This window comes from Thermobia domestica, unplaced genomic scaffold, assembly GCF_964235325.1.
Source record: "Thermobia domestica unplaced genomic scaffold, izTheDome1.hap1.1 HAP1_SCAFFOLD_518, whole genome shotgun sequence".
Classification (NCBI taxonomy): domain Eukaryota; kingdom Metazoa; phylum Arthropoda; class Insecta; order Zygentoma; family Lepismatidae; genus Thermobia; species Thermobia domestica.
In genome coordinates, this window is record NW_027656228.1 from 98,095 (window position 1) to 120,722 (window position 22,628).

General features: G+C 35.1%; 1 protein-coding gene across 1 annotated transcript; it reads left to right on the forward strand.

Moving 5' to 3' along the window:
• Positions 1–478: 478 nt before the first annotated feature.
• Positions 479–21,824, forward strand: LOC145677001 (T-complex protein 1 subunit gamma-like). The gene is made up of 3 exons (XM_081747720.1): positions 479–633; positions 720–781; positions 21,606–21,824. Exons 1-3 carry the CDS (start codon positions 594–596, stop codon positions 21,807–21,809), a joined length of 306 nt encoding a protein of 101 aa, XP_081603846.1. The 5' UTR covers positions 479–593; the 3' UTR covers positions 21,810–21,824.
• Positions 21,825–22,628: the final 804 nt, after the last annotated feature.

Below are 22,628 nucleotides of genomic sequence, written 5' to 3' on the forward strand. Positions count from 1 at the left end.
TATAGTTAGTGGGAGTCCAAATCATCAAACCAATATATGCCACTGATGTTTCGTCTGTAATTTGATTAAAGATTTGATGCCTTACATAATTGATCCTATGATCACTGGCATCATTACATATGATTTTTCGGAAAATTTAGTATCATAACGTAACACAAAAATCGTAACAAGTGACTATAGTCTATAGCAAAGTAAAACGCAAAATTTACGTTTAGATTCCACAGATTTTAAAAGACCCGGATTCCACAGATTGAATTCAAGACAACCGGCATATTTCGTAAAGATTTGCTTCAACGTAATGCAAAATTTACTATTTAGTTTCCGATAATTGGCATAGGAGTTATGATGAGTTTTTGCATTTTTAGTGTTGATTGTTGCATGCAGAATTTTGTGAAGACTGATATGGAATGGCTCCTCCTCAGAGAACCACAAATGAAATTTTGAATTGTTACCCGTAATCATTGACTGCATTAGCGCTGCCACTCGGCGACGATAGTCAACTGTTATTTTGTTAGTCTTTGGATGTAGTTTAGTGTCTTTCTAGAAGCAATTGTTGATTTCTTATAGCGTGCTCGTACTAAAATAGAAAGAAAATGTATGGACCAGGTGGAGCAGCTCCTATTTTAGTATTAAGTAAGTAAAACTTTAACTAGTTGAACATTTATTTTGCTTATTTTCTAACAATTACGATGTTAACTTATACGCTGTTTAAATTACAGGTCAAAATACAAAGAGGGATGCCGGGCGGAAGGTGCAGTTGGAAAATATAAATGCAGGAAAGGTGAGGATTGTGCACCTGTTTTTATTTTTTATAATTAGCATGATGTTTTAACAAAGTAATAAAATTTCTAGTGCCTTACGTTAACCTCTATATGAAGAATAGTGCTTTGAATGTTTTATTTTTTTTCACATTATTTCGCTCACGTGCTTTTCTTGACTCATTTTCCATACCATATTTGGGAATTCGGAGCTGTGGTTTTTGTGGAACCAAGTGTTTCAGATCGTTTCAATTTTTGGTAGGTCTGTTTCCAGAGAATTTACCTATTTGATGAAATGTCATACCAGTAGGGAACAGTAAAGGATTAAACATGCAGGTCAAGTTTAAGTATACCACTCGAAATAATTGTTGAAAAATTATAATTCACTTTTTTTTCTTTCTCATTGTCCTCCAGAATATTTATGCTGGGCGGCATGCCAGTACCTTACTTAGTACTGTTGAAATTCAAGGGAGCCACCAGAAATAATTGTTGAAGAAATTGAATATTTTCACGGGTAAACTTTACAAGACACGCTCCAGCTGCGCATCGATAAGTAGGGCCCTTTAAAAAGTATAGTAGAGTAGAATAAGATATAAATAAGTAGGGTAGGGGTTAGGAACGGGTTAGCTTAAGGTTAGGTAAGTTTTGATCCACTTTCATGAAATTATTAGTGTGAATTTTCTCGTTTCTGAGTGAGTATACCTGCTGGAGCGGGCGTTGTAAAGTTAACCCATTTTCACAATTTGCACATAAATAGGCCTACAACGTCCGAACACACTCATAGCATAATGTAACCAAATCTAATCTAAACTAACCTAATATTGGTAGAAATAAGCGAAAGTACCATTTTTTGGAAAATCATGCTGGACCACTAAACTAACTCATCTAAAACTGGCATCTCTGTTAAACTAACCCATCTAACAAGCTAATCAAACCTAACGTAAACTAACCTGATCTCAAGAGAAATTACCGAAATTATTACATTCTTTTTAGAAAAAAATGCTGGATCCTTTCTGCTAAACATTGGCCATATTCTCTTACATACTTTCCGGTAAGTACATATAGGTAGTATCTACGTATTCCGCATTTTTCGGTCCTACAACAGGTACTTCTATTAAATTCTTTAATAAGCACAAACCAATTACGTTTCCCTTATTTCAACTCATTTCTCCTGTAAATTAATATTTTTATTACTTTTGGCCTCCTTTATTTAAACAGGCCCTAAAATAAGTAAGTTCATATGGAAAAGGACTACAGTAAATTATATTTTCCGGCGGTGAAGCATTTCTGCAGCGCACAAAGCTGTATTTTATATTACAAGTGGTACAGAAACTCCTATCACTGCGAAAACCCACATTAATGTACTTACCTGCATCATCCATTTCTCCTGTAAATTTTGTATTTTTATATGCTTCTGGACCCCTTCTGCTAAACATATACACTGATGCAAGTAGTTCGTTCTAACCTAACCTAATATTAACAGCAATAAGTGAAATTGTAACATTTTTTCGAATCCAACCAGTTTGGTGCAGTGAAGCCGAAGATGCGATATACTTTTGGGCAGTATGGAGTGTTGCTAGAATCAATCGGCACTTTTTTTCTCCCCTGTTGCATCACGCACCTACTGTAATTAGTAAGACGGCGGGTTTGAACACATCCATGCATTATACTCTATTGTCAGTTTACTTAATACGGCCTTACTATGCGCCTTTCTTATAATCTAACGTTAAAATTCAGTTTTCTTCGTAATTAGTCACCGTGCAGTGATGACATTCGTTACAGTTTTTTAGTTTATATTTTTTGGGGGTGGCGTGGAGGCACTTTTTTAAAGAAATATATTTATATGCAGTGTGTCCAGTTTTCGCTGTAAGTTTTTCAAAATATCGTGTAGCCTACCTAAACTTAACCTACATCAGATTAAATCTTGTGAAAATCTAGGCAACAAGGTGTTTCTGAAGAAAGTTTGGTGTTTTGAAAGGTACAAAAAAACTGTACTAGCATCTAACATTTGAACACAAATTTAACGGTGGGGCACTCGGTCGGAAAAGTGTAAAACGCTATTTCAGGCTAGCCATCCTGAATGAGGTTTTCCTGGTTTTTCCTCATTCACACTAGGCAAATGTCGGGGTAGTACCTAGCTTATAGGTCCTAGGCCGCTTCCCTTTCCCCGAGTAGTATGCTAGCCGAGGGGCGTCATCTCTCAAACGTGACGAGCTAAATGGCCATAGATGCCGAGAGCCCAGAAATCTAAATCCTAACATTAATTTAAAATATCATATGATGGAGAAGATACTACCATACCGAGAAAATCCTTCTACAAGGATATCTAGTAAAATTTTGAAATCGACAATGGAGCGCTTAAGGCATTAGGAGAGAAATTTGGGTGTGTATATATATAGTCAGCTTATACGGTAGAAGTTTAAGCCAACCCCTGCAAATTGAGAATAGTTTTTAGAAGTAGTGTACGTTAGGAGTGTATCATCCCTTTTCAACACTAGGCTATGTGAAGTTTCAACCTATAGTTTTAAGGTGAAATCCAAACCAACGTTATGCATTTAGATTTGTAGACAGTCTCTCCTGGAATCGAAATCAAAACCCCACGGGCTTACGCCCTTAGACCAGTTTATAACAACTACGGGTTCCGCTTATGACGGCCTCAGATGATAGCTGCACGAGCCTGTTTTCAACCGTTCTGTTAGTAATTGTTTTAGTATGGCGTATCCCCAATTACTCCTGTTTCATTTTCCTTCTTTACTCGATGTTCTGCACGAAATACGTATGCATCTACCTTGTATTATTGCGCAAAAGTAGTGCCTTAAAACTGTTAAGTGTTGCAAACTCCACACTATTCATAAATAACTAAAACAATGGATCATTAACTTTAGTGAGAGAGTATATTTTTCGACCGTTTACGGTCCTTTCATTGTTTACAACCAGGATCATAAGCAATCTTTTATTAAAGTGTTACGTTAAGAAACCTCAAGAGGGAAGTGGTTTCGAGGCGGAGCCCACAGTAAAATTTTGCTGCGTTCAACTGTATCGAAAAAGTCACTATACAACGAAGCTTGGGGCTGAGCCCCCTTCCCCCCAACGGTAAAATCTTTCTTTTCTTATGTGTACCTTACGTACAGTTGAATGTGCACATTGAGAATAGGTCGTCAATTTTTTTAAAAAATCACTTTTCTCGCTTTGAATGATAGTCTAAGACATTCTGCACTGTTATTTTCGTGTGGCGCATGCGCAAATAATTTCGTACAAGTTGATAATATCCATGCATACTAATGTGTCAGGAAAACAATTATTCATGAAAAAAAAAAAAAAAACACCCACCAGCGTGTGCCACGATACAGTAGAAGGAGTGGGCCAGAGAAAAGCGAGAGTAGGTTACGTTAGGCTAGATTACCTGACGCATCCTATGTAAATCCATACGTCCGGTTATGTCTAGGAGATGTGATTTCTGTGGGACATTTCTTAGTTTTTTGTGGAATAACCAAACTGCCTCAAACGTGAACCTATTGATTGCTGGATATAGCGTTGAACTTTCTCTTTCAGCGCCGAGGGTATATGGAACGGGAAGAGGAACCTATTGAGTAAATACCAACAAATTAATTGTAAAGAAGCAAATAAAGTATAAAATAATGAATTGTTGTTTAATGTCACGTGGAAGCAGTCAGACCCGTGATCTAGTATGACTTAAGCAGACTGGGAACGACGAAACATCGTGATACACATGAAATGAGTGTGTTCCAGCCTTTCCCGTTAATCTAGTTGTTAGCGCAGATATCTTTGCACCTAATCCCAGGTGCGATTCCCGATGGAAAATCACTAAACTTTTACTTCCTTAATCATCCATCTCCTGTAGACTCAAAGGAATAATCGTGGAACGTTAAACTATTTTCTGATTTACCTTCATTTCATTTTTAAACGTAATCCAAAGAAACACGATTCTGCCCTCTTCCCATTAAAGCTGTAGTTTTCTTTCTCTTGGTTTCTGCTTCTGTATGTGTCAAAATACTAGACAAAGATAGTTACTAGGTCTCTAAGAGTATAAATGCGCGAGAATTACATAAAGATAGCTATATGGTTTTCTTGCAAGGGTTCGCCAGAATTTCATGCAGCGAGCCTGTAAAACTTATGTAGAATATAAGAGATACTGCTGAAACCCAAACACCAGTTTGTTAAATCCTTTTGCGTAGTTTGTGCTCAAGCTGCTGCATTAATTTTTTACATCATTAATAAATATGAAATTGTTTGAAATTATCAGGACATAATACCTCAGTTAAGAAATATCACACCGGGAATAAAACACGTAAACATTCGAGCTCATTATCGAGCTCGAGCTGAAACACGTAAAATCATTAATGCTATAAAATGCTGTAGCGTTCATATTTGGATTACTTCTGGATCATCTGGTGTGTCCGAGTCACTAGTTTTGTTCGAGTGAGGCTGGATCTGAAAAGCAAGACTCAGACTCATGTGACGTGGAAATGTCGTGGCCATAGGGAACAAAGTTGCAGTAGTAAGAAATAGAATGTACCATGTCAGTACCAAAGAAACTTTTGCATGATGAATAATGTAAACATTAACTTATTTAAATTCAATTTAATTTTCCTTTGTAACAGAAGCACTTTTTAATTTAGGTGCTAATGTTAAATTCTTAGGTAAACCATTTTCAGTATTAAAAAGATGTTAAGGAAAATATTCAGCTAAATCTGGGATGGTTGTGAAAAAAGTATGGGACAGAGTTGTAAAGATTATGCATGTAAAAAGTTTGGAACCAATATTTTGTAAGCTATTGACAAAATAACAGCTAGAGACGAAAGAAAATCTCTTGAAAAGTGAAACTGAATACTGTTCCGCATTCAAGCATAAGTTGTTACCAATGTGATATCTTACATACCAAGTACACACCTTGACTTAACATGGAAATGAATCATTCTATTTCAAATCAACCAATGATGAAAGATTCATGTCTCAGATTTTGATAATTTTTTGTACATTGAAAGACTTCTGACTTCGCATTTTATTATTTATTTCAATAACTATAAGAGCTATGAAGCTAAAAAATTAGGATCTGCGTATAATTTTGCCTGTAGATTTCAAATCTGCAATCAAAACTAATGAATATTTTTAGGTGTAGAATTATAGCAGCATTTATAGTCCCAAATTCGGACCCCTTAATGAGCATGTGGTGAAAGTTGTACATCTGTGAAATTTTAGCACAAGGTTAAGAAATACATGTATTTCGCGTGAACCAAATTTGATTTTGGGTATTTGAATCTAAGGGCCAAAATAAAACTTCTAATATGTGTGTGGGGGGCGCGGTGGCTCAGTGGTAGAGCGTTCACCTCCGGTGCTTGGGGTCGCTGGTTCGATCCTAGCTCGCGCCGTGTGGACTTTGTGGTGGACAAACACCGTGCTCGTGGGTTTTCTCGGGGTTCTCCCGTTTCCTCCCACTTTCTTCATTCCACCATTTCACTCATCTCTCATTATCACCGTCTCCTTTAGCCTAACCGGCATAACCGTGGGACGTAAAACTTAAAGATTTCATTTCATTTTTTTCTAATATGTGTGAGTTTACAAAAGACAAGTGCAAACCAAATATTAAATGAACAGCAGTTTTATAAATGGTCTGTGGACAATATCACTTCCATTTGATATTTTTTGTGTCAACTGAAGGTGTTCAGCAGCATCGCACAACTCAGGAAAATAGGTTTATTCCTGTGAAAACAATACCTGGAACATGAGGTAATCATGCTTTCATTCCTGACCGTGAAATAAGTTTAAAAATTGGACTAATTTCCTCCACCAATGGGACACCTACATAGAGTTTGGGTAGATAAACAATACAAACAGGAGACATCATAAGTAAAAGTCTTGAATCCAGGAAAATTTGTAGCGTGTGTTTGACTGCAGATGGTGGATTGGGATGATGCTGGAATATTCTGAGGAATATCAGGACTAGTGTGGTAAAGGCCTGGGAAAAAAACGGAAATTTTGGGTAAAAAAAACAATTTTTTACTGTTTTTTTCCCGAGTTTGAAAAAAAAACGGAAATATTGGGAAAAATTTAAATTTTCGAATAGTTTACTACATTATGCTTTTAAAATGAAAACTATTTTGTGTGTACTAGTTTACAGTTAAGATCATTAAGTAGTTATGTTTCTTGTATTAGAATAGGGAAATTTTGTGGCACCAAATATATTTGCACCACTCCTTTAAAGTTAACACTGTGATAGTATGGAGTTATGACTACAAAAGATACTAAAATATAATTCTAGTTAAATTAATTAATACAGATGCATTTAAATTATCTTAAGTAAACTTATAAAGTTACCTTAACCACAACATTGTTAATTCATGTTTGATCGAAAAAGCAAAAACAGCAACTGAACGGAAAATTAAAGAAGCTTATTACATTCATAAGGAGAAACCGGCACTCAATTCAGATAAAAGTGACATAAATGTCATTTGGAGCAATGTTTTTGCTACTCATTTTTGTCGTCTGGAAGATAATGAAAAGAGAGGGGAAAAAACCAAACAAACAGTAAACAACAGTGAACAGTGACAAGTGAATTACTATTAACATATGTCTAAACTAATTATAGTGACAAGAAGATTTTTACTTCGCACATTTTCAAATTCTTTTTATGGTTTTACGCTTTTTTGAAGTGTGTCTAGGCTGACGATGAAGACTATGACAGGGCCAGAATAATTTTAGTTAATACCAGTATGTTAAAATCAAATATATATTTTATGGGGATACGTATCTTACTTGTGCTGTGTAAAATTTCCGGAAATTTTGAACCCATTAGAAAAAATCTTTCGTTCGGAAATATTGGCAAAACCCGCAAAATATAATTTAAAACTATTTCTTGATCTATACTTAAACTATAATTTAATTTAAAACTTGATGCTAATCTTATTTGCTGTAACGTGTCTGCAGCATATGTACAATGTATTTTGCTAGCAGGAAAAAAGCGACAGATTTTAATTTTACTTTTTAGTTTTCTGATTTCTGATAAAAATCCCTCTTCATTATTTTTATATTTTTCGAACAACTCAAAAAGAAAGATGATCTTATTTGCATATACACACACACGTAAATTTGAGCAGCGACAAGTATATTAAAGAATTTAACATGTGAAACTTTCGTTCGTTATTATTAAAGACTAGCAGAATACCCGTTTTTCGCACGGGGAGAATACGTTTAATTTTAGGTATAAAGAGCACCAAAACTGTCACCAGTGAACTTAGGGACCCCAAAAATTATGAATTTGGCATTAGTGTCAGTCACTTTCAATTACTTTTACATGTCACCCTCCACCTTTAGGAGCTGAATTTGGATTTAAACGACATCGGAAGTGTCATTGTTCATCTCAGCCACCCCGAAAACTATGGATTCGACACTAATATTGGTCATTTTCGATCATTTTTATATATCTACCCCTTCTCCTCCCCGCCCCCAAATTTCGGCGCTGAATTTGGATTCAAACACCATCGGAAGTATTAAATATATATATCCCTCCCCCGCCCTCAAGTTACGACTATAAATTTTGATTTAAACAGTATCGGAAGTGTCACTATTCATTTTAGCGATCCCAAAAACTATGGATTGGACGCTAATATAGGTCATTTTTGATCATATTTGTATATCTCCTCGCCCCCAAGTTGAGGGCCTGAATTTGCATTTAAACGGCATTGGAAGTGTTACTGTTTATTACAGCAACCCCCAAAACTATGGATTCAACACTAATATAGGTCATTTTCAGTCATTTGTATATATATATATATATATATATATATATATCCCCTCTCCCCCGCCCCCAGGTCACGGCCTTGAATTAGGATTTAAACAACATTAGTCATTTTCGATCATTTTTTTAAATGTATATCACCCCCTTCAACCTCCTTAAAGTTTCGGCGTTGAATTTGGATTTAAATTGCATCGGAAATGTCACTTCATCTCAACGGCCCTGAAAACTATAAATTCACACTAATATCTTGAATTTTGCATCATTTTTATATATATCCCTCTTGCCCCGATTTGCGAGGATACATTTGGATTTATACTGCATCGAAAGTGTCACTGTTCACCTCATCGACCCCGAAAATGATGAATTCGACACTGTAAGTCATTTTCGATCATTTTTAAATATATATCACCCCCTTCCCTCTCCCTGAAGTTTCGGAGTTGAATTTAAACTGCATCGGAAATGTCACTGTTCATCTCAACGGCCCTGAAAACTATGGATTCCCACTGATATCGATCATTTTGCATCATTTTATATAGCTCCCCCTGCCCCAATTTGCGGGTATAAATTTGGATTTAAACGGCATCGAAAGTGTCACTGTTCACCTCAGCGACCTGTTCAACTATGGATTCGACACAGATATCGGCTATTTTAAATCATTTTTATATATCTCCCCTTTCCCCTCCTAACTTGCGGGCCTGAATTTTTATTTAAAGAGCATCGGAAATGTTACTGTTCATCTCTGCGTCCCCAAAAAGTATGGTTTTGACACTAAGATCAGTAGTTTTTGATAGTTTTATTTATCTCCCCTCCCCTTCCCCTAAGTTGCAGTGTTGAATTTAAGCTTCATCAGAAATATCACTGTTCATCTCAACAACCCCGAAAACTATGGGTGCGACACTAAGATAGGTAATTTTCAATATATGTCCGCACTTTCTTTCTCCAAGTTTCACCTTCAAAGTAAAATTGTAAAATCCATCCCAGGCCCGAACCTAATCTATGTTGAAAGTTTTTATCGAGATCAGTCTGGTGGTTTAAGGGTTGTTAAGTTACAAATATAACCACTTGCATTTTTACGTAGATAGTTAGTCGTACTAGAAAATAGGTATTTGTTTAGATACAAAAATTTATACATAAAGTTTATCTTGAATTCTATATTAGAATATTAAATGATATAATAATATGTTTTAGTGCATGAGTATTATAGAAATTTGCCTACTTCTCTCTCTCGCAAGAAGTAATTCGGTTAAAGTTAACAAAATTTCACCAGATCAAAGAACACATTAAGAACTCAGTTTCATTCAAGAGCCCTATTTGATGCAGGGCCATTCCATCGTCACGGGCAGGACATTCACACTATATTTTTGATGCTTTAAAGTTGTATATTTCTAAAAGTACAACATAAATTCTGCTAATTGTATGATATATGAGCAGTACAGACTTAGGAGTATATGTAGCTGATGTTTTCAGTATTTTTTTTCTGTTTAGAGTAGAAAATATTAATTCTTAAACGTCTGTCACGGGCTGGGACAAAAAAGAGAAGTGTCTTTCGACACACCAAGTGAATGTTACAAAACTCTGTGAATTCTGAGCTCAAAATGTCTTTATTTAAACGGAAATGTATAAATTATGAAAATTTTAAACAAACTTCACATAAGAGAAATTTGCCAAATATTTATATTAATAAATAAACTAAACTTTACTGTGTCACGGGCAGGACACATGGTTGTCACGGGCAGGACACTGTGCGAATCAACACACAAAATCCCAATAAGAATGATTTCAAAAATGAAATGAAATCGAAAATAAGTCAATTTCTGCTGTTCTGCTATAGCATTGTACACAAATAATTCTATTTAATTTAATCGAGGCTCGCTTTTATCACATGAAAATAATAATATGTCATACACTTATTTCTCACCACCTACACTTTAGGAAATGATTTTACTTGCACATTTACACCCATCTTGTAGAGAAATTCGTACAAAACACTGTCTACCAGTATATAAAATAGGTGGTGGTATCCAGTGCTCGTGCCGTGGAAAATCAGCGCCCGGGGCGAGAGCTTACGACGCGTCGCGACGGCGCCTCCGTAAATATGAGTGAGGTCCACAGACCAGCCGCAAAGCGTCACCATGGTTGGCGCGACATGTAAGAAAATTTTCAAAAATAAACCCTCCTTTTCCTTGATTTTGAGCACTTTTTAATACTTTTTTTCTTCCATTTTATGTATATCTTTTTTTCCTCCTGAATTTTGCGCCCCCTTACTTTGACGCCCGGGGCCCTCACCCCGCTCGCTACTTCCCCCCACGGCACGGCGCTGCTGGTATCACAGGTATTATTTGATCGCAATGCACGTAGAACACATCTTCAACAGTCTTTAAAATTTTACCGCAATCGCTTACGGTCTCCATACGAATTTCTTTGACTTCTTCGTCCTCTTCCACTGGACTTTGTGCGATAGTTGCATGTCTATGTTTCCTTTTTCTGTCCACTAGAGAAAAATTCCATCAGCAAAAATGTTCCTTGTGTTATATCTGCAACAGCTGGTCTAACACAAGCCTTGTTAACATGCAAACCTAAGTCGTCGCTCAAGATAGCTTCATGGCTTTCGAAATCATTTTCAGAATCTGAATAAAAGTCTGTTAGAAATTTAAAGATTTTACACGGATTAAGCTCTGTTTTAAAAGTTCGACGAACTACCAAATTTTCGCTGTCAAATTGCAGGAAAAAAACTGTTTTGATTGGAGACAATTGACAACCAATTGACAAGAGCATTTTCCCGTCTTTTATTCAAAGCGTCTTTTTTAATTTCTGGTGATGAGAGTAGTAAAACAGATATATTTTGAAACAAAGAGCTTAAAGCTGCTACGAAATCAGCAGCACATTCTACAATTACTTTCTTTTGTTTCACAAAGTTCCATACTGGCCTTTTTGTACGTACTCCAATCCTATTCACTGCTCCCTTGAAACCATCAAAAAGGTGGCGCTAATGATAATATTTATATGACACTTATTTTAAGTTAACACATCATACTGACAGTAATAGATAATCCTCTATTTAAGTAAATAATGTTAATGCTTAGAAAACTTTATTTTAGTACACATGGAATCATTTTCTATCATGAATAACCAATGTACACAAACTTTCCCATGAGCTCCTCCGTGGCTAAGCGGTTAGCGTACGCGCCTTTGGCGTGGGAAACCCGGGTTCGATTCCCGGCGGGAGCTCATGTGGTTCGGATTCCACGTTAATCAGTAGGTCCACATCTCATATAGCCTCGCTGCTGAACGGGACGTTAAACTCAAAATCACCTCACCTCACAAACTTTCCCACCAGTTGCATGCCCACTGTCACGGGCAGGACAAGTTTTCAAATTGGAATAAATCGAAATATATTATTAGCATTAGTCCAAAATTTGGTAAATGTGAAGTACACGTGCAAATTGTTACTTCTACTAAGTACGAACCACATTTTCAAATTTAGTAATTCAGTACAATAACTTTTGGTAGTTTTCTGTCACGGGCAGGACACTCAAATTGACGTTTATATCTTTAATGATATTATAAACAATTTTTATCCTGTAAAAACTTTTTCAACTGCAGCTTGCAGCTAAAAGAAGCATCTTGAATAGCTCGAAGTCACTTCAGCCAAACTAGCACAATATACCGTAAAATGTTGCCGATAACAAGAATAAAAAAATTCCTCGCAGCTGACATGTTACAAATTCACAACTTAGACTTAAAATTTTATGTGAATTCTAAGTATAAAGAAATATTTCTTTATGAAAAATTAAATTTCGTTCTATTTACTTCATATATATGTAAAAATGCATTGGTTTCGACAGTTTTCGAAAATTTGGGTTCAGGCTCACTTTCGCGTGGAATGGCCCTGCAACAGAAACGCTTCATGATGGTAGATGTATATGCAATTGTGAAAGTTCTGTAATTAATGCACAACCAGGAGTAAACGACTGAAAGGCACATAAAGGAAACGAGTGCAGACTATTAATTTTCAAGAATTAATACAATAGTTTTATTTTTGAATGCTTTTTTAAATATTCACAATACTGAAATTCCTCAATTTACATTTTTCACGCGTTAAAAAAAAGTAAGTTCCATTACTAGTAAAACTAACCTAATACAAAGATTTTTATTTTTTTTCCAATTTTCCGGCCGGAAAAAAACTTTTTTTTTTTTATCAGCAGGTTCAAAATTTCTGGAAATTTTACAACACTAATCAGGACTACAACAAAGAGTTCTTACACCTGCAAGGCCCGCTTCCACTTTTCACTGGCATGAACCGACAATATCGTATGGGTGCCAACCGATCACATTCTTATTGATGCAACAGATCACATTTCTATCACAGCTTGTTAATAAAATTTGCCAGTTATTCGAGATTTGAGTAAACATTGATACATTGTACAATGCTGATGGTTAGTAGATAAGTCAACTGTTATTTTTTCGTATAGACTACTGTGTGGAATAGTTGTAATAAAAGTTATCCAGTATCAAATAATCTATATCATTACTTCAGAAGCTCGTTATGAGGCAAAAGACACATTCAGATTTCGTGGGGGCCTTAGGTTCAAATACCCAAAACAAAATTTGGTTCACACGAAATATAAGTATTTCTTAACTTCATGCTAAAATTTCATACATGTACAACTTCCACCACATGCTCATTCCGGGGCCTGAACTTGGGACCATAAGTGCTGCTATAACTCTACACCTATACAATATTCATTAGTTTTGATTGCAGATTTAAAATCTACAGGTAAAATTACATGCAGATGCAAATTTTTAGCTTCATAGGTCTTATGGTTATCAAAGTAAACAATAAAATGCAAAATCAGAATTTTTTGAGTCGGGACCTTGAAGCTGATTGTGTAATCTTGGGAAATAACTATTCTCAAACATATCTTTCAATGTACTAAAAATTATCAAAATCTGAGACATGAATTTTTCATAATTGGTTGATTTGAAATAGAATGACTCAAATCTTATGTATTGTTCACTACATTAAATATGACGTCTTGTTTTTATATATATATATATATAAGGAACTTATACATGCAGGACAGCACCAATACTATTAACATCTATATTGTACAAATAAAAATATTTTGTCTATCATAACGGGAAATGGCTGAATAGTTTGAAAAGAATTTTTGAACATATTTAATATATACATCAACCTGGATTGTTGTCAGGTCATTTTCATTAAAATGCTTATTCTAAGGGAGAATAGGAAATCCAAAATGTATGCCAAGAATAGTTTGTCATATGTATTAAAAACAAATGGGCGGTTTCCAATCATTTTTAGAAACTGCACTTTTAAAGGGAAGAAAGGAGAATCTCTATAATTGTTTCTCAGTATTTAAGAAGACATCGAGGTCATATGTCTCATCATCACAGCAAAACGAAAGAACATTTGAAATAATGTCTTTTAATATAGTGTATTTAGCAATTTGCTCCAGTCGGCTTTTTATCTTGTTACGTTCATTATCATGTGTGTCATAAGGGGAAGAGGGGTTTTAAAGATAGGCCAAAGATAGAGTATCTCACGAGGTGAAACTTGCATTAAAGAGGTGAAACTTGGTATATAAACACCTTACCTTTTTTAAAAAGAGTGTGTGCTCCATTGTCTTCAAGAATTCCGCTTTTAAGATGAAAAGAGGACAACTTCCAAATATTTGTTCAATAAAGGTGATATCGGATGTTGTTTGTTTAACCATCACGAGAAAACGGGCAATCGTTTAAAAGAATGTTTAATACTTACTAGCAAATGATCTGCTGGTGTCCGCTGGGGATTTGACTAAACGTGGACAAAATTTAGAGGCTGATACACTCAGTCCAAATTAGAGATGCAAGGGCTCGGAAATAAACCGGCTTTTAGAAAAAAAAAACGGTTTTTTCTGCTTCGCTTTTTTGCTTGGGATATTTTGGGCTTTTTTCAAAATTTTGCTTTAAATTGATAAAGCACTGTTTCGCTTCTCTACAGCACAAAAACTCATTTAATTAGTGGTTGATGTAGGTAATAATTTAAAACCTAAAATAAACCATGAATTTCGAAAAGATTTTTTTTTTTTTAATTCTTAACAAATTTACATTATGAATTCATAAGGATTAACCAATAGATGTAATAATTCCTCTCATACACAAAAGTAAGTTCTTTTATTTAAAAAAATGATACACAACTAGCAAAATTGTATGTAACCTCTTTTTGAAACAAAATAAAATTAAACATGAGAGAAATACATTTATATTATAATCTTATAGGCTGCACATCAAGAGCTTGGTTTCGGATGGTTCTGCACATTCTTGAAACTTTTAAGTTTTAACTTGCATATAATTGTATGGATATTTCGAACAAATTTTTCATTCATTGATCACATGTGTAATAATCTGTTACCACCTATTAGGTGCTTCGGATCTGCAAAATCGGTAAAATTCCGAAGTACCGAATTTTCTGTTTATGGATCATATGCATAATAGACCATTCATCTTATCGTGTGGTTTCCTAGGCTTACAACCACCATAACAGTTTACCCAGTCCTGAAGGTTTCTGAATTTTTAACGACAGGAATTTTCAACTTTTTTTAACGACAGAAATTAAAAAAAAAAAAAAAAAAAAAAAAAAAAAACTATGAAATACATTTAAGAAGAGTGGAAAGAATCAATCACTGTTTCATTTCACAAGAAAGGCAACGAAACTTATTGTAATAATTAGCGAGGCATTTCTCTTAACATTATATTAACAAGATTGATTCCATACGCAGATGTAATTATTGGAGATTATCAGTGTGGATTTAGGGAAATCGATCAACTATCGACCAGATATTTACTATTCGATAAATACTCGAAAAGAAATGGGAATATATTACTCAGTACATCAGCTGTTTATTGATTTTAAGAAGGTTTACGATTCGGATAGGAGGGAAGTATTGTATAATTCTTACAGAATTCGGATTACCGAAAAAGCTAGTTGGATTAATTAAAATGTGTTTAAATGAATCCCAGAGTAAAGTCCGAGTAGAAAAATTCTTGTCCATGAGCTTCAACGTCGAGAATGGTTTCAAACCAGGAGATACGTTATCGCCATTATTATTCAGCATTGTTCCAGAGTACGGTATAAGGAAGATTAAAGATAGCAACCAGGCCCTAGAGCTGAATGGTATTCACCAGGCTATGGCGTATGCTGATGTAAATTTAATAGGGGATGATGGGAGAACAATAGAAAGAAATGCATAGGCCTTACTAAATGCTTGTAGCGACATTGGTTTAGAAGTAAATGCAGAGAAAACTAAATACATGGAAGTTCATCGGGATCGTAATACGGCAAATTGTGGATGTGTTAAAATATCAAATAATACTTTCGACAAAGTGGATACTTTCAAATATCTAGGATCAATATTACCAAACCAAAATCATATCCACAAAGAAATTAAATGTCGACTGAAATCAGGAAATTCGTGTTATTATTTAGTTCAAAATATTTTGTCATCGCGAATTCTGTCGAGGAATTGAAAGCTTAAAATATATAAAACGATAATCATGCCTGTTGTTCTGTATAGTTGTGAAACAGTGTCGTTACCGATTAGGGAAGAACGCAGACGGAGAGTATTTGAAAATAAAATTCTGAGACGAATATTCGGACACAAGAGGAACGGGAATGGGGGAAACTTCATAACGAAGAACTGCATAATTTATACGGTTTACTAAACATTGTTACGGTCATCAAGTCTAGGAGGTAGTTCATGGAGGTCATCAAGTCTCAGGTGGGTAGTTCATGGAGCCAGATTGGAAGAAGGTAGGAACGCTTTCAAAGTTTTAACTGGAAATCCAATCGGTAAATGTCCATTAGCAAAACCTAGGGGCGGATGGGAGGACAATATTAAGATGGATCTCGCAGAAATAGGAATACAAAGTAAAAACTGGATCCAGTTGGCTAAGAATAGAAGTCAGTGGAGAGCTTTTGTGAACGCGGCATTGAACCTTCGGATTCCATAAACCATATATATAGAGAGCACAAAACCATGACTGAATGGTTAGTTTTTGCACTTCTATCGGGAAGTCCGGCATTCAACCCCGAATTCGAGCATTTTGACAAAAGTTTTTCTTAATTCCATCTGTGAATGTAGAGATAGTGCGTGTACTGTGAATCCTGGCCGACTTCCTTTATCGTTTTTAAATCTTTGTTATTACTAATTACCAGCAGTGACGGATTTGCGAAGGGGGTCAGGGTGGGGATGTCTTACAGATTGAAGCCTGTATCCCGAAATTACGGAATTTCTAAAACAACCGAAATATTTGTTATGTCTTTACTCATAAACTTCAAGCTCTCCTAAATAAAGATTAGATATTTTTAGAAAAACTAAACATTAATATGGAAAAACCCTCCCAAAATACTTTTCTAAATCCGCCACTGATTATCAGTATAAAATGGTCTTCAATGTTGTATCCGGAAGATTATTGCTGAATACAAACAAAACGAAATATTAGTTATATTCATAGACTTCAAGTTCCTCCCAAATAAAAATTAGGAAATTTTAGAAAAAAAAAAACAAACATTAAGCAGAGAAACACTTCCCAAAATACTTTTCTGAATCCGCTACTGATTATTTCTATAAAACTGTATTCAAGGTTGTATCCGGAAGATTATTGCCAAATCATTGCACTGCTACAGTATAACAAAAATGTGGAAGTACGCTGTAACAGATATACTGACAAACGTACGTTCTGACGGATATATTGAAAAACATAAGTTTAAATTATGTGCTAGAAGCTAGAGTAGGCCTGCTAATCTCTAAGAAATGAAACACGGATGACTGAAAAAGAAATGACGTAGAGAAGAAAAAAATGTCGATAACTCAGAAGTTAAAATAAAGTTAAATATCCTCTGCAATTGCCCTCAAATACTACGTACTGTATATTTACTTTAATTCATAAAACATGTGCTCTATCCATCGTGATGGTGAATTCCAGAGCGAAATATGGTATTTAGATCATGAAATCTTATTTAACTTTAGAGTATACTATAAGAAAGCTATTCAAATAGAAAAATCATGAAAATGAAAAAAGCCAACATTTCCAAAATTCTCGTTCCCCCCCCCCCAAAGCCGGCTTTTTATGTGCAATAAACCATCGATTCAAAAAAGCCGTTTTTTTTTTTTTTTTTTTTTTTTTTTTTTTTTTTTTTTTTTTTTTTTTTTTGCATCTCTAGTCCAAATATAACATGTTAGGTGGAAGTAATGAGGGTTTCAAGTTTAGCATTGAAAATGAATGAGAAGCAGAATTTGAAGTGCACGAAAGAAAATCTTTTACAAGGTTTCAACACATGAACATCTGATTAACAGACTACTCACCGAAGTCGTTCAGCTATTTATTACGCATATATAAACTGCTCTGCTGCGCTGTAATTGTTGCTGCCCAGACAGAAAATGCAGGGGTTTACAGGCGCCCGTGAAACATGCATAAACAGGCATATTTTTACAGGCGCCTGTATATGCGACTGAAAATGGAACACAGGTATAAACTCATGAGACAGGTATAGATTTTTTTTCAAGATCATTGCATGTTCATTTCACGGAAACAGGTAGTTTACATATTGATAGGGTTGCAACTTTGCAACGTGAAAAATGCGTGTAAACATGTAGAGAGTGGAAAGACATGTACGTAACCGGCATATTCCATGTAGTTGACATATACCTTACCTCTTGAGGATCTGACAACAACTGCTTTTCATTTGATGAAAATGTAATTGACATGTTAAATACATGTGAAATACAGGTGTTAGCGAATTACAGTGGTCTGCGGACGCCTCTGTATATATGTCAGCACCTTGCATATGTGCTGTCAAAGTGGAGACTTGATGTCTGGATATTGCATGTTCTCCACGCCTGTAACGTGAATGTTTCACTCTAATCAACCTTGTACATCGCATTTACCTGTTTAAGCTATTTACTCACTACACGTATCTGTTTAATCCATTTATTGGCAGACATGATCATTGCATGTTCCCATTCATCTGTACATTGCCTGTACACTGCATGTAGGTGAGTTCACACTTTGCATGTTACAGGCAATGTGTCTAATTCTATTCCAATGTACTATACATGTGTCAGGACCTTGCATATGTGCATGACAAACTGGAGACTTGGTGCCTGAATATTACGTTTCCTACACCTTTAACATTAATGATTCACTCCAATTAACCTTGTTCATTGCATACACCTGTTTAACCCGTTTATTGGTAATCATGATCATTGCATTTTCCGTTTACCTGCACATTGTCTCTACATTGCATATAGGTGTGTTCACACTTCGCATGTACACAGAGATAATACAGGCAATGTATTCAGTTGTAATCCCATGTATTATACATGTGTCAGGACCTTGCATAGCGAATGTCGAATTGGAAACTTGTGCCTGAATATTGCATATTTCCTATGCCTACAACGTGAATGTTTAGCTCCAATCCACCTTGTTCACCACATGTATCTGTTTAATCCATTTATTGACAATCATGATCATTGCATGTTCCCGTTCACCTGTACATTGCCTGTACACTGCACGTACGGGAGTTACACACTTCGCATGTACACGAAAATGATAAATGTAAAATAACATATTCTACATCATGCGTTTTCCATGCTATACGCTAATACATGGTATTTACATGTAATGCGAATGTCGCACATGTATATTACATGTTGATAAATGGGTACCTTCCTGTACTTTTCATTCTTACTGTATTGCGAATGTTATCAACAATTCATTCAAGGTACATGCACATATTCCCTCCGTTTACTTGCATGTGAGTGACTACGTGTACATTGCATGTTCTTATTTTAATGTACAGCTCTGTACAACGCGTGTTTCCGTGCAAAATTTCCAACAGAAGTTAAATACTTTTTCGACATGCATATCACCTAAAGACAATGTGCCTGTAATATTTTATTTACATGTGTTTTCGCCGAAACAGGCGCCTGTCAAAATCTGACAGGCTTTAATAGGCAATTCCATGTACTAAACATTGCATGTTTCCTCTTAAAAAAAAAAAAAAACATAATAATGACCAGTTCAAACTCTTCGTAATTTTTTCCGCGTGTACTACCATTTAAAATTTTGTGTTTAGGCATAGTTGCCCATTCTCTAAACAGTATCTGAGTTCGCCAGCGGGCACCAGCTAACCATTTCTTAATTATCTCGAGTTTTTTTGTTTGTTTTATTACAATGCATATTCTGAACGGGGAAAGAATTAAAAATGTACGCCAAACAACGCCAAGAGGAGGAGGAGGAGTTGTGATTTTGTTTGATATTTGTGTTTTAATGTACTATATATTACATAGTTGTGATATATATTTATAAATTTCTTACATTCAAAAATACTCTTTGTCAGTAAAATTTAGATTCGTTATAAAAAAAAAAAAAAAACCCTAGCCAAGATTCGAACCCATGTTAAAAATAAACATTAACAGGCGAATCCATCACATTATCCACTGGACCAAGAGCGTATGCCTATTATTATTTGTTTCTGTTGCTATTCTACTGACGGTGTACTTTCCATAGGTTTTAATCTCATATCATGTAATATATCAGTTTTTTACTTTTATTTATTTACGTATTTTTTTGGTCATATGTTATGATTGTTTTCTACATTCCACCTACATATTTACTTGGAGCCAATGTCCAGATAGTCTGTTTCTGTTAGAGAATATGCATATTGCTTCGTAACAGAATGGAGGGAAAACTAAGGAGATCTGAGGGACATAAGGATCTAGGATCAATGTTTTGGACTTCGTTTCTGAAAGGCAGTCCCACTTTTTGTGACCAGAAGTGTACCACAGCTTAATTGTGTTATACTTAGACAGCCTTATGCCAGTAAATGAAAGCTTACCTCGCTGATGTAGTGGCTAGCGCGTGCATTTGTTGTACAAGTGAAGCTGGATTCCAGTGGGACAGCATTAAAATTTGCTTTACGGTGATTCGGATTCCACTTCAAAATATAGGTCCATGTTTCATATAGTCTCGATGGTGGAAAGTGGACGCTAAACTAAACAAACAAGACAGTAAGTTAAATTATGTGTAGAGACCGGATGTTAGGCGAAATGCCTATTCTTTAATATTAACGATAGGATCAAAAATAACGTTTTAAAGTTTATATGGGGGTTACAGTTTCAATTTAAGCTAATTTTGTTTTGCCTGTTTCGCCCATTTCCGCCTAAATAATTCTTCTAGTGCCTAATGTTGCCTATTCTATGCATTTTCTTCAAAATAATTCTTTACCGGGGGAAAATATATAATTTAGTATTTCGAGAAAGGATTCTACCTCTTCCGAGAGATACAGGGTGGCCCAAAAATAGGTATATAGAGCTCTGCATTAATCAGTATGACATTTTACTGTAAGATAATGAGTGTCATTGCTTAGGTCTGTTCCGAGCTTAAGATGTAAGTGAAAAGAAATAAGAGCAAATAATAAAGAAACTAAGGCAATGTCTATGAGTAACAATAAGTAAATAATATAAAATGTCATAAGGCGATTAGTGTAGGACTGTATACCTATTTTTGGGCCACCCTGTATAAATGTTGTTTGTAGTGATGTCATAAAATTTTGGATTGCTATGTGTACTGATAAAGTGCTGTAAAACTGGACTACTGTGTGCACTGATAAGTACTGATTTGGACTGTTATGTGTAGTGATAAAGTGCTGTAGAGAATGTATTTACTAAATATACATTGAATACATGTCAAGCTTCGTTTGTATATATCTATACAGTAAAAAAAAGATATTAACTAACAGGTATGTTTCTATATTCTTTAAACTTTACCCATGACTTAAATTTGTTTTTTAATTGTATTGAGTATTTATCTTTATTATTTCGAGTTACATTTTAGTGCCTGTTTTCCAGGTTTTTAATGCCTAAACATGTCTCTGATTATGTGACTAGTCTGTTGAATTAAAACGGGAGAGACCGGATAACAGTGATTAACAGAATGATAGGCTGAATTCCGAGTTTGATCTGCTGGTCCAGTCTTTATTTCTACTCATTAAATTTTATAACTACTAGTAACTCACTTTCTTCTAGGCTATTGCGGATGTAATTCGAACATGCCTTGGTCCTCAGGCAATGCTGAAAATGTTGATGGATCCAATGGGTGGAATTGTAATGACGAATGATGGGAATGCCATTCTGCGAGAAATCACCGTACAGCATCCTGCAGGGAAATCAATGATTGAGATTGCTAGAACTCAGGATGAGGAGGTAAGAAAGCATTCAGTCTACAACTAATGGATTCAGATATGTAAGCATCGTAATGGTTTCTAATTCTCTCTTTTCTCTCTCTATGTAACGTTACTTATGCGTAGAATTCTTAATTAAAAAAAAAAAAAAGAAAATTAATTTTACTTAAATGACAATGATTAGCCTTGTATCCAACAATGATTATTTCTTTTTAATTACTGATAGGCACGTCTTAATATATAATGATGTCTTGCAGGGGCAAGTACATTCTTATTATTTCTTGTATAATTTAGGCTTCCTCTGGATTTTTCTCAAGTAACTTGACCTCTTATTGCTTCCGTTTCCTTACAGTTTCATGTTCGAAGAGAACTTTCTTGAATTATTTGAAAAATACAGGATCATTCGAAAATCCTTTATATTGTAGGCTTTTATTTTTTTTCGTCTGTAGTTTCACTGTAGATCCGCACACAGCTTCACTTGTAGGCATCTGTTCTTGGAAATACATTTTTTCAACTGATAGAATTGAGAAAAAATTTCGATCTTCAAACTAACAACTTGTAATGTACTAAGAAACTAACCACTTATAATGTATTACTAAAAAAAGTTGTACAGGAAAATAAGTTATTTTTAATATTCCGTTTGACAAGACAAGAGTGGAAATGTTAAAAAAAAATAAAAAAAGACTATTCACTATCTCTTTTTGAGATGGAAAGGCATATTTGTTGAAACGTTTGTAATTAGACCGTACATCCAGGTCTAGTGGTTTGTGCATGTACCATTAGTGCACTGTAACGTCCCCATCCGCCTACCCTCTCCCAATTGAAACCGAACCAAGAGTTATTAAACAGTAATAATAATAATAATAAT